At 38.6% G+C, this 13,318-nt stretch overlaps 1 protein-coding gene across 6 annotated transcripts in view; it reads left to right on the forward strand.

Moving 5' to 3' along the window:
* The window catches only part of TAFA2 (TAFA chemokine like family member 2), a 416,091-nt gene that overhangs the window by 371,564 nt on the left and 31,209 nt on the right, over window positions 1-13,318 (forward strand). For all 6 annotated transcript variants that reach the window (XM_081130399.1, XM_081130400.1, XM_081130402.1 and 3 more), the window contains 2 exons: window positions 1,013-1,165; window positions 2,513-2,637. In XM_081130399.1, coding sequence (XP_080986525.1) covers window positions 1,013-1,165; window positions 2,513-2,637 — 278 coding nt within the window. The remainder of the gene's footprint in view (window positions 1-1,012; window positions 1,166-2,512; window positions 2,638-13,318) is intronic.

A 13,318-nucleotide genomic window follows, 5' to 3' on the forward strand; every position in this document is an offset into this window, starting at 1 on the left:
ACAAGAAAAATCTAAACAAGCTATCTAACCAGAGTAATTGCACAGTGGTTCATCTCCCAGGGGAAGATTAATATCATAGAAGCATAATGTGCTTATCTCATTTACAATGGGACTCAATATGTTTATAACATTAAACAACTTCAGATCTCTACTTTTTCTATTTAAATTTCGGTTTTCATAACAATCAGTTTTATAGTATTTCAACAAATGTTTGATTCTGAGCTATTTTTATTTTTAGCAGATGAAACTTTTGTTTTATCGTTTCACAGTAGGGTTAATACTTTGAAGAAGAAATGCTGGAAAAAAACTGCTGACAGCAAATTAGAACCTTATCATAATGTGATGTCAGGTCCAAACATTTCAATCACCTAAAAATTTTACCTTTGTAGCCTTACTGCAAGGTGGATGAAATGGGCAGGGAACCTCACATCTTTTTGGACTGGGTTTCTAGGCTAGATATAAATCCACCCATGTTCTGGCTGCACTTGGTGCCATTTGGTGGCAGTTGACCCCTCAGGCAAAACTGGAAGGAATGATTTTTGGATCCTGAAACTGGCTGGAACTTTTCTCCCCTTCATTGCTTCTTCAAAATTGGTATTCTGCCTGACCTTACACTCACCCCCAGAACATAACCTTTATATCAACCCTCGGCCCATTGGAGCACACCTTGTCCAGGGGTTTCCTTTAACATGTTGAACAAAAAGGTGTAAAAAGCAGCTACATGCAAATAAACACATTTTTGAAGGCACCATGTATTGCCCCTGTATTTCAGACTCTTCTAACAGCTTATTTTAATCTAGTCACTAATTGTTCCTGCCTCACCAAGCATTCACCGACACAAATGGTCCTTTAGAAAAGAAATCGACTGCATTATGGAGTCAGCGTCATTGCAGTTCTAGTTTCATGCATGGTGGGTCCCTTATAGAGCTATATTTAATGCACTTCTAATTGTAAAGAGGGAGGAAGTGTCCCAAGCTTTCTCAATGTTGTCTCATCTTTTGTTTTTGTACAGCTCACCATGTTAAAACGGGCACTTGCGAGGTGGTGGCACTCCACAGATGCTGTAACAAGAACAAGATAGAAGAACGGTCACAAACGGTCAAGTGCTCCTGCTTCCCCGGGCAGGTGGCAGGCACCACTCGAGCTGCTCCATCCTGCGTGGATGGTGCGACTTTTACATTGCTCCTTGCGGGGGACTGCTTAGAACGGGAACCCCACTATAATGCTGTTTGACGGGGCCCTTCTGAGGGACCACACTATAAATTATGGGGTTGACATGAGATTATTTGAAAGGAGGTCTAAGATCTTAGTAAATTGTGCTGATGGGTAGTAAGAAGGGGATTCCCCCCTTCATCACTTCTTAGTAGTTTAGTATTATAATGCGGTTCCAATAAGTTCATGTGCTTCTTTGATACCATGAAATACCGATTTGCCAGCTGAGGATGTCTGTGTGTGTGTGTGTGTATAAATAATTGGGAAAGAAAAGATGAAAACAGATGATTAAATAGCATGACTTTCTAAAACTCATGGATGGTTCTTATTCATTCTTAACACCATACCATATGAGAGAATGTTTAGTTGTGGATAGAATTTACATAAAATGTTGGTTAATATTTTGATGCATTTTTATAATAGTTTCTTTTTTAAAAAAATATATCTTTATTGATTTCAGAGAGAGGAAAGGAGGGGGAGAGAGAGAGATAGAAACATCAATGATGAGAGAGTCATTGATCGGCTGCCTCCTGCACTCCCCCGACTGGGGATCGAGCCTGCAACCCGGGCCTGTGCCCTGACCGGGAATCGAACCCCGATCGCCAGGGTCCTACATGGACGCTCAACCGCTGAGCCATGCCTGGCTGGGCTATAATAATTTCTTTACCTGAGTATTTACCTAATTACAAAAGGATGTAAATTTTCATATGGGCCACTTAATTGGTGTTACCATAAATAATAATTTAAGTGCTCATATTAGCATGGTGCATTTCTTGGGTTGATGGTTACTGCCCACAGTAAAAAAATAAATTTAAAAAATTGCATTAACTCTAATGCCCTCTGATTTTCAGCCTACTGTGAGAAAGATAACATTTACTCAAAAATATTGACTTTAAATTGGCCAGGGACTTGTTTGCTTATCTGTTTATATAAATCAGTGCATGCATACATACTTAGTTTCTTTCAAATATATTAGTTTTCATGAAGCATACATATTCACATAAAAAATCCTTCAATGATGTGCTTATAGTTTACAATACTGTATTGCGCAATTAAAAACTCAGGAGGGTAGATCTCATGTAAAGTATTCTTACCACAATAAAGTAAAATTAAAAATTAAAATAATTATTCTACTCAGAAGATCTAGATTTAGCCCCATTGGACAAAAAAAAAAGCAGCAGTCCTCAAAACCCAGTCTACCCAGTGGTGGGGAAAATTGGTGGCTTTTTCTTTAAATGTGCGCCCAGAGGATTTACAAACCCAAATGGGAGACATTGACTGCGTTTTCTGTCTCCTGCAGCTTCCATCGTGGAACAGAAATGGTGGTGCCACATGCAGCCATGTCTTGAGGGAGAGGAATGTAAAGTGCTTCCCGATCGGAAAGGATGGAGCTGCTCCTCTGGGAATAAAGTGAAAACAACTCGGGTACGTGGACAGCCAGCTGGGGAAAGCAAAATGTCTCGGAATTAACAAAGCATGGAGTGTGTGCACTGACATCTTTAAGTGGTGGCTGTAGAATGAGACAGTGTAGTTTTCCACAGCACATTTCCCCCCCATTTCCTCCCTAATTCATTTTTTCATAGCACATTTTTTTATTTCATTCAGAATAACAGCTCTAGATTGCCCCAAACTGTTGTGTTATCAAATAAACAAACACCGCTCCTTCATGAGATTCTGGCCGTATTGTGAACCCCCCCCCAGGGTGCATATTAAAAATGCTAGGAAGGTGACCCCAACCTCTATTCTGCTCATGGATAGTAATTTGAATAGGTTTTCAAATATATATATTTTTAATTTTATATATAACAATAAAATTTTCGAACAGATTCTTTCATTTTCATGAAAGTAATTATTTTGATCTCACTGATTTCTGCATCACTAAAGTTTTCCAATAGAAGATAAATCTTTATACGGGCCTATTTAATTGGTGTTACCATAAATAATTTGTTAAGTGCTCAAATTAGCATGGTATATTCCATGGGTCGATATGAAAAGAATACTTTTTAGACAACAATATATTTCAGTTCGCAATGCTGACTTCTGGGAAATGCAAAGAAAGTGAAAAACAGTGTTATTCTTTGATTTCCTAACTAACTCAGTGGATATTCTGGACTGGCAGACTTTAAATTATTTCCTTTGTAGAATCAGCTAGTGAAAGGTCTGTCTTTTTTTGCTTTTTGCTCTGAGGGAAAGCAGATAATTGATTAGAATTGAATAATGGTACGAGGGGATGTTTTATAAAAAAAAAAAATTGACATAAAACTAGATACTGGTTAATTGACAATAACAGTTTTTTAACAACCTTTCTGGACACATTCAAAAGGATTATTTATAATCCCATCAGATTTATAATTCAGTCTACCCAGTAGTGATTATTCAGATACAGAAGTAACCAAGTTTTCCATACTATAAATAATAACTTTGTATTTTATCAAATTATTTGTGACTCTAACTTGTTGACTAAATACCTGCACACTATTGCAAAATCCACAGAGTACATGATCAGTTAATTAGAGTAACTATTATTCAGTTAGCTAGCATTTGATATAATCCATGTTGATTTATCAAAAACATTCAGGCTATGTGATATTTTCTTATAAGCTATTTATAGCCCAGAAATATTTTTTCCTAACACTGTGAATTCTTAGTTCAAAACAGCACTCATGGAAAGTCACTGACAGTTTGAGATTCTAAAGCAATTATTTTAAAAAATAGTGAATTCTCAACAACTAAATGTTATGTTTTTATTACTTCAGTGGACATGAGGAAGCTAAAGTTTATTGAGGACTTAAAACATGTGCCATATACTGAACAAAGTGCCTCACGTGAATGAGCTTATTTCATCCGATCCATACCCTAGTGAAGAAGATAATATTTCTTTTTATAGATGAGTAAACCCAAACTTCCAAAGGTTAGGCGACGTCCCAAGGTCATATAGCTAATTAATGCAGAAGCCAGGGTTCAAACCACACAGTATCATTCCAGACCTAATCTCTTAACCTGGACTTTACACTAGATAATTTATTTTTAAGTAATAATGATAAAAGTTTCCTGTACTTTTCATATGAGGTAGACCTTTAAAAACAGCTTTTAACTATTTTGATCATTGAAATGAAAAGGTCAAGACGATGTGATCTAGATTCTCATAGTAAATTGTTTTACAAATGTTGCTTCCCTCCCTGTTGGGCCATATTCTCAACTTAAAATTAAGTCTCTGCTTCATAATTTCTTCATCGTGTAATGGAATGAGATGGCTAAGAGACTGGTGACTCATGAGTTTGCAAAGACCACATCTAGACCCTCTAGTTTGTTTTAGTTACAAGGTGTTATCCCACATATAGTATGTTTTACTTCCTATTTTTTGGTGCATCTCTTTTGCCCTGGAGAACAGCTGTTAATGGAGGGCCTCATGGAAGATGTTGTAGAGAGGATTCATGCAACAGTAGACGTTTGGATTAAATTACTTTTAACTTCTTTCAATTCTGAGTCTATCACTTCTCATTTAAAAAGGAAAAATGATCACATATGAGAGAAGCCAAGAGGGCTTGAAAGAAAGAGCTTCTCAAGTACAATCAAAGTCAACTATTGTCCTTTCTTTTACTTAACACGAAAAAATTGCTGGTGAAAATGAAGCTACTTAGATGTTTTTTACTAAAGGAACATTATGGCATTGCAAATGCCTAGGCAAAAAGATGTGCAATTGTGAGTGTTAGTTTGGCTCACAAAACAATCTGGATAAATCTTCTGAGGTGATAAAGAAACAAAGTTTCAAGAAATTTCCAGTGAAGATGGTGGAGTAGGTAAATGCTGTGCTTGCCTCCTCCCACGACTGCATCATCATCGAGAACCACCTGAAGACTAGCTGAACAGAAGGCCTACAACTAAGAATATAAAGAAGAAGCCACGATGAGACATAGGATGGACAGGTTCCACACCCACGATGTGGCAATTAATAATCCAGAAGGATATCTCGGCTGTGGAAGTCCCCCATGAGGAACAAGGGAGCCCAGTTCCACACTGGGCTCCCCAGCCTGAGAAACCAAAGCCAGGAAGAGGAGTCCCCATAACATCTGGCTATGAAAATAGGCAGGGATTGCATCTGAGTGAGATGGAGGGCTGCTGGAATCCTAGGCATTCCTCTTGAGGGGCTACCACGTGGACTCACTTGTGCACACATTCACTCACTATGGGCTCCATCACGGGAGCACTAGCTCAAAAAGTGCCAGTGACATATGAGGAGGAACTGAATTGACTAGATTCAGGGTGAGAGCTGGAGGGGCAGTGGTCAGGGCAGCTGTCTCCAAGGACTAAAGCACTAGAAGGTACCATTGCTCCTTTGTTGAGCCCTCCCCCCAGCTAGCTGGTAAGTGCCAAATTTGAGCTCTCCAATAACCTGGCTAATACTGTTCACCCGGCCAGGGTGTCTCTCTGAGACTCCGCCCCACCCAACTAGCATGTCTGGCTCAAGCTGCTTCCAGTGGCTTTTCCAGAGGAGCAGCCTGCCTCAGTTCATGCCAGGGACTTTCCTCAAAGGCCCACAAACCCCAAACAAGAAGCAGTCAGCTTTAGCTTGCCCTATACCTCTTGCTAGGTGGCCACAAGCCCGGCACAAGTGATGACTGGTCTTAACTTGTATCACATGGCCCCAAGCCCAGCATAAGCTGTCGCCAGTGTTGGCTTGGAACTAACCTTTAAGCAGCCACAAGCCCAACACAAGTAGCGGTTGTCCTCAGGGCGACCACCAAAGGGTCCCAGCACAAGTGGCAGCCAACCTTGTTTCACAGCATAGCCTCTCCCAAGCATACACACCACAAGCAGCAACCAACTGCAGATCACTTGGTAGCTCCCACCAGGTGGCCCCAAGCTGGGCACAAATGGCAGCTGACCTTGGCCTGCACAGGAGCCCCTCCTCAGAAGTTATAAAACCAACGCATCAGGTGGCGAGCTTCAGACCACACCACAGCACCATCCAACCAGCTCTATAAATGGCATATCCAAAGAACAAACTCTGCAGGCACCAGAGCCCAGCAAAAGGGACTCCTGCTTCATGGGGTCAGCCCCTCCGTATCAGCTTGTCTGCTGTAGTCACCGTTAGCCCACACAGCCAGTCAGCATGAGGATCAATCCCACCCACTGAAGTGCCAATAGCAATCAAGGCTCAACTACAATGGAAGAGGACACACACAAGGGATACTCCTGGAGCACCTGGCTCAGGTAAACAGTGAGACTACTCTATTGAACATCACAGGACACCTACTGAATAATGGTGACTCTGCCAAGCTGGGAGATGTAACATATCTACCTATTTCACAGAAACAAACAGAGGGTGTCAGCCAAAATGAAGAGACAAAGCAACATGTGCCAAATGAAATAAAATGACAAAACTCTAGAAAAAGAACTAAAATAGAGACAAGCAATCTACCAGATACAGAGTCAAAGCCCTGGTTATAAGCGTGCTTAATGAACTTAAGGGAAGAACAGATGAACTCAGTAAGAACCTAAACAAAGACGTAGAAGCCGTAAAAAAAGCAGTAAAAAATTAAGACTATAATAACTGAAATGAAGAATACATTAGGGGGAATCAACAGATTAGATGAAGCATAGAATCGAATCAGTGACAAGAGAGTAGAAAACACCCAATTGAAACAGCAAAAACAAAAATAATTTTTTAAATGAGGATATTTTAAGTGACCTGTGAAACAATATGAAGTGTAACAACATTCACATCATGGGGGTACCAGAAGGAGGAGAGAGAACAAGAGACTGAAAATCTATTTGAAAAAGTAATGACAGAAATCTTCCCTAACCTGGTGAAGGAAAGAGACAAGCTCAGGAAACACAGAGAGTCCCCAAAAAGATGAACCCAAAGAAGCCCACAGCAAGACACATCATAATTAAAATGCCAAAGGTTCAAGACAAAGAGAGAATCTTAAAAGTAGAAGAAAAAGAAGTTAATTTACTTACAAGGGAGCTCCCATAAGACTGTCAGCTAATTTTTCAACAGAAACATTATAAACCAGAAAGGATTAGCACAAAATATTTAAAGTAATTAAAGAAAAGACCTACAACCAGGGTTACTTTACCCAGCAATGCTATCATTTAGAATCAAAGGAGAGAGAGTTTTCCAAAAACAGTAAAGGATATGTTCGCCACTAAACCAATATTATGAAAAGTGTTATAAGGACTTCTTTAAGTTGAGAAGATCAGAAAAATGAATAAGGAAATATAGGAAAGAAAAAAGTTCTTACTGACAAAGGCAGACAGAAAAAGCAGTGGATCAACCAACTATAAAGCGCATACAGCAGTTAAAAGGCAGTGTATTTACAGCACTAAGTTGTTTAAAAAAATTACAAAAACATAAACATGGAGAGGGTGAGTAAAAATTCTAGTAATTTTAGAATGTCTCCAAACTTAAGTGACCATCAACTTAAAGCAGACTGATATAAACATAGCTTGGTATATATGAAGTACCTGGTAACAACGAACCAAAAATCTACAGGAGATACATAAGAAATAAAGAAATCTAAACTTGACTTTATTGAAAGTAATCAACATATAAGAGAAGAGAGCAAGATCTGAGGGAACAAAAACAATCAGAAAACAATAAAATGGCAATAACTACATACCTATCAATAATTCCTTTAAATTAATTGGACTAAATGTTTCAGTCAGAAGATGCAGTCAGCTAAATAGATTAAGAAAATAAGACTTGTACATGGATGCTGCAAGAGACCCACTTCAGATCGAAAGACACACACACACAGACTGAAAACAAAGGAAAAGATATTTAATGCAAATAGAAATGAAAAAAAAAAAAAAAAGCTGCTTAGCAATACTTAGGCAAAATGGATTTTAAACCAAGGGCTGTAACAAGAGACAAAGAAGAACATTTCATAATGATAATGAGATTAATCCAACAAGAGGATATAACTCCCATAAACATCTCCACATCCAATGTAGGAGAACCTAAATACATCAAGCAAATATTGACAAGCATAAAGGAAGAGATCAATAGTAATACAGTAATAAAAGGCTGTTAGTACCTTAACAGCCTATTGACATCAATGGATAGATCAATGAAACTGAAAATCAACAAGAAAACAGTGGCCTTCAATGACATATTAGACCAGACATACTTCCTTGATATGTTTAGGACACTTCACCCGAAAGCAGCTGAATATACATTATTTTCAAGTGCACCTGGAACGTTTCTCCAGGATAGACCACATGTTAGGCCATGAAACATGTCTCAGTAAAATGAAGAAGACTGGAATCATATCAAGCATCTTCCTCCATCACAATGGTATGAAACTAGAAATGAATTACAACTGAAAAAGTAAAACTGAAAAATACAAAAACATGTGGAGGCTACATAATGAACTGGTTAACAAGATCAAAGAAGAAATCAAAAGATACCTTGACACAAATGAAAACACAATGACCCAAAATCTATGGGACACAGACAAAGTAGTTCTAAGAAGGAAATTCATACCAATACAGGCCTACCTCAAGGAACAAAATGTTGCCCGTCCGGGCTTGGCTCAGCGGTTGAGCATCAACCTAGGATCTAGGCGATCGGGGTTCAATTCCCGGTCAGGGCACATGCCCGGGTTGCGGGCTTGATCCTCAGTCGGGGGCTTGCAGGAGGCACCCGATCAATGACTCTCATCATTGATGTTTCTATCTCTCTCTTTCCCTCTCCTTTCCTCTCTCTGAAATCAATAAAGACATTTTTTAAAAAAAAGAAAATGTTAAATAAAAAGAACAGACAAAAGAACAAAGCCAAAAGTGGGTGTAAGGAAGAAAAAAATGAAAATCATAGAATAGCTAAGTGAAATAGATCTTTAAAAAAACACACAAGAAAAAAGTAAAGAAAAGATCAATGAAACCAAGAGCTGGTTCTTTAAATCTTTAACCATACTCATGAAAACAACAACAACAACAAAAAAAAAACAAGAGAAAGCCAAAATAAATAAAATCAGAAATGAAAGTGACAAGCAACACCACAGAAATATAAAGGACTATAGCCCGGCCAGGCGTGGCTCAGCGGTTGAGCATCGACCTGGGATCCAGGTGATCGGGGTTCGATTTCTGGTCAGGGAACATGCCCTGGTTGTGGGCTCAATCAATGACTCTCTCATCATTGATGTTTCTATCTCTCTCTCCCTCTCCTTTCCTCTCTCTGAAATCAATAAAGATATATTTAAAAAAAAAAAAAAAAAAAAAGAACTAACCAGTCTCAGTATAGAATGTACACAGACTTTTGAAAAAAAGAAAGAAATATAAAGGACTATTAGAAAATACTGTGAACAATTATATGCCAACAAATTAGACAACCTGGAAAAATGGATAAATATCCTACGAACATACAATCTCCCAAGAATGAATCACAAAGAACAGAAAATCTTAACAGACTGATAACTGATAATGAAATTGAATCAGTAATAATGAAATCGAACCAGGAATAAAATAAAAAAACTCCAAACAAACAATAGCCCTGGACCAGATGGCTTCACTGGCAAATTTTACCACATTCAAAGAAGGAATTAACACCTATTCTGTATTCCCAAAAATTCAAGAGAAGGGAAGGCTGCCAAACTCATTTTACAAGGCAAGCATTACCCTGATACCAAAACCAGACAAAGACACTACGAAAGAAAGAAAGAGAATTATATACCAATATCCCTGATAATCATAGATGTAAAAATCTTCAACAAAATAATAGCAAGCTGAATTCATAAAAAGATCATACACCATAATCAAGTGGGATTTATTCCTGAGATGAAAGTTTGGTTCAATATGTGCAGATTAATTAATGTGACACATCACATAAATTTAAGGATAAAAATCATATTATCATATCAGTAGATGCAGAAAAAGCATTTGACAAAATCCAACATCCATTTAAGATAAAAACTCTCAGCAAATTGGAGCTAGAAGGATCATGCCTCAACATAATAAAGGCTTATATATGACAAATGCAGAGCTAAAATCATATTCAGTGGTAAAAAGTGAAAGCTTTTTCTTTATGATATGGAACAGAGGAAGGATGTCTGCTTTTTCCACTTTTATTCAACATAGTTTGAAAGTCCTAGCCACAACACTCAGGCGATAAAAAGAAATAAAAGGCATCCGAATTGGAAAGGAAGAAGGAAAACTCATTATTTGCAGATGACAATGATACTATACAAAGAGAAGCCAGTAGATTCTAACAAAAAAAATCAGCAGAACTAATAAATAAATTCAGCAAATAGCAGTCTACAAAATTAATATTCAGAAATAAAAGTTTTCAGCATCATCAGGTTATTGTCATTCTATCATCTGTATGGAAATAGTGCAGAAAGTGTAGGAAACTATTTCTTGATATTGCTCTTGTACAGTATTACTTTGCCCACAATGGAAGTGTTGGACAGAGTTAGCTTATGCCATGCATAAATAGCAATATTATTGAGGAGAAACCTGATCATTAATTTAATCATTGGTGTTATTTTCCACGTACCAGTTGGCTAGTCCCACCTACAAGTGCGATAGTCCAGAAGTTAAGCGGGAATCGGTTACAAAGTAACCGAAAAGCTGTTCTCAGCCAAAAGGCATTTGCGTTTCTTGTGCATGATACGTTGGTTTTGTGGGATTATCACTGCAAGCAACATGGCCCAAGAAATGATTTAAAATTGCAATAATGTACACCCTACCCTATAATTGCCCATATCCAATCTGGAATGCTCTGGTAAACCGAAGGGTAGGAAAAAGCATTCAGCCAAACGACGACGAGGTTTGCTTGGCTTCAGCAGAGATGCGTGGGACCTTCCAGAACTGACTGCAGGCCAGAGGCTGGGCGAGTTCCTACTTACGACTAATCTGGGACTCACATTGTACTTCCTACTGCTAATGTGAGTTATATTCTCTTTCTGTCTTTGTCCTGGATTCAGGACGCTTATTGTTCTGGCCCATGTCCTACAAAGGCAAAGACCATCAATATTTTGTAACATGTTCTGCAAAATCCCAAACGTTGAACCTGGGGAGAAAGGAGGGTGCGCGTTTGCTTCCCAAGCCCGTTTCTCACTCTAAAGGTGGAAACTTGTGACAGCCTGTGACATCATCAACCATCTATTGCATTACTTTTAAGAACTCCACAGTTAAAAAAAAGAAAAGTTATGAAAGCCTTTTGATTTCAAACTCACTTTAAAGATAAATAATAAAGAACTTTTCAAAGAGTCTTTAATAGAAGAGTCTTTCCAATGTGAAAAGAGCACGTAATTCTATGCTAATTATATATAATAGTAAGTAGCAGGGGGGAATGGTGCTGCAGAGCTTGTAAGATTTGGGAAAGAGAAATCTTTGATAACATTGGAATCTTCAGAAAAATAGACTGTGATTAATTTCTTTTAACGTTTTGATATTCTGCTTTCTGGATTTACAGCCCCTTGGCCGTTGGTGTGGACTTTAAACTCCAGTGGTCCCTGCAGCTCTTATGTCTGAGTCTTACTAAGAAAGAATGAACTTAACTCTGTATTATACAAAATTTTACATTTTCATTAGAAACAGTAATTTTTAGGATTTATGAATCTCACATCTATTTATTTTTCCTATGCTTAGGAAGAAATTTTCTGGGTAATTTTTCACTAATTGGAATTCTTTCACCTTCATTCATTTACTTACAGTGGCTTAAGCAGATAAGAATTCTGTAACTTTTAAAATGGTTTTTAAATTGATTTTTAGAGAGAGAGGGAGAGGGAGAGAGAGAAATATCTATGAGAGAGAAACATCATCGATTGGCTGCCTCCTGAACACCCCTACTGGGGACTGAGCCTGCAACCCGGGCATGTGCCCTGACTGGAATCAAACCAGCAACCTTTTGGCGCACAGACAATGCTCAACCAATTAAGCCACACCAGCCAAGAATTCTGTAATTTTTGAATTCCTCTTCAAATTTAAATGGATTTTAAGGACATGCAATGATTTGATTTTGTTTTCTAATGCAGTAAGGATCATAAGATATTAAGAATTTCCTATGCACAAACATTCTATAATAATAAGGCGCATGTTGAAATTAAAGCAACGAAAACAAACATGAGGCCATTTACAGTGTGCTGTGCCCTCTTATAGGTGCATTGTACCTCATTTAACTTCCCAGCCACAGGAGGCACTAACAAGAATACAAGGATGTACGGCATGCCCCTGCCCCCAAGGAGCATGCCCTTGAGTGGAGTGACTAAGCGTACAGCTGAGTTACGCTCTCCTTTGTCTTTAGTCCATCCCCTGACAATACACATTGGAATCGCTGGTAACTAAGTCAAGGGAAACACTGGGGAGAGCATGAGCCTCGAGTTCAGCATTGTCATCTGCAAGAATAATGAGGATGTTGAGCTAGATTCAATTTCATGTTCTTCTAACCAGCATTTATTCTTTAGTTCCATGTGCCAAGGATATTTGTAACATCCTGTCAGCTAAATGTATATGACACTAATAACTGGCCAAACCCAGAAGACTGATAAGCCTTGAGCTCTTAGCCCTTTCCCTAAAAGGGAGAAAAGAAATTGCACTTTATGATGATTTGCTGATTAAAGCCCAAGCCACCCCCTTCCGGATGCTGCCAGACTTTATACCAAGACTCAGTGACTGTGCTCTGTTGAGTGTCCAGGGTTGCTCTTTCAGGCTCTAGGCAAAGGAAGAACATAGAAAGAGGGAAAAGTTTCATTTCCTCACCTTAAGGTGGTGCAATTTGTGTGAATTCTTTAATCGTAGAGCTCTCTTACCTTGCAACTTTAATAATAGACTTAGGATAGTGTATTTCTTTCTTGACCAGCAATTCTTAACTGACACATTCCCCATTTATTTTTCTTCATCTCACCTCAGGCCAGGCCGTAAATTGCACCCTGGTCCACAGCACAGAGCATGATGACCTTTAGGGTGGTGGTTTTCTGATTATTTTTATGGTACCTATAGTAAGAAATACATTTTACAGCCCTGGCTGGTGTGGCTCAGTTGGCTGAAGCACTGCCCCATACACCAAAAGGTTGCAGGTTTGATTCCCAGGCAGGGCACTTACCACGTTGCAGGTTCGATATCCACTAGGGGTGCATATGGGAGCAGTCGATCAATGTTG

The sequence above is a fragment of the Miniopterus schreibersii genome, assembly GCF_964146895.1.
Source record: "Miniopterus schreibersii genome assembly, chromosome: 2".
In the NCBI taxonomy this organism is placed as follows: Eukaryota; Metazoa; Chordata; class Mammalia; order Chiroptera; family Miniopteridae; genus Miniopterus; species Miniopterus schreibersii.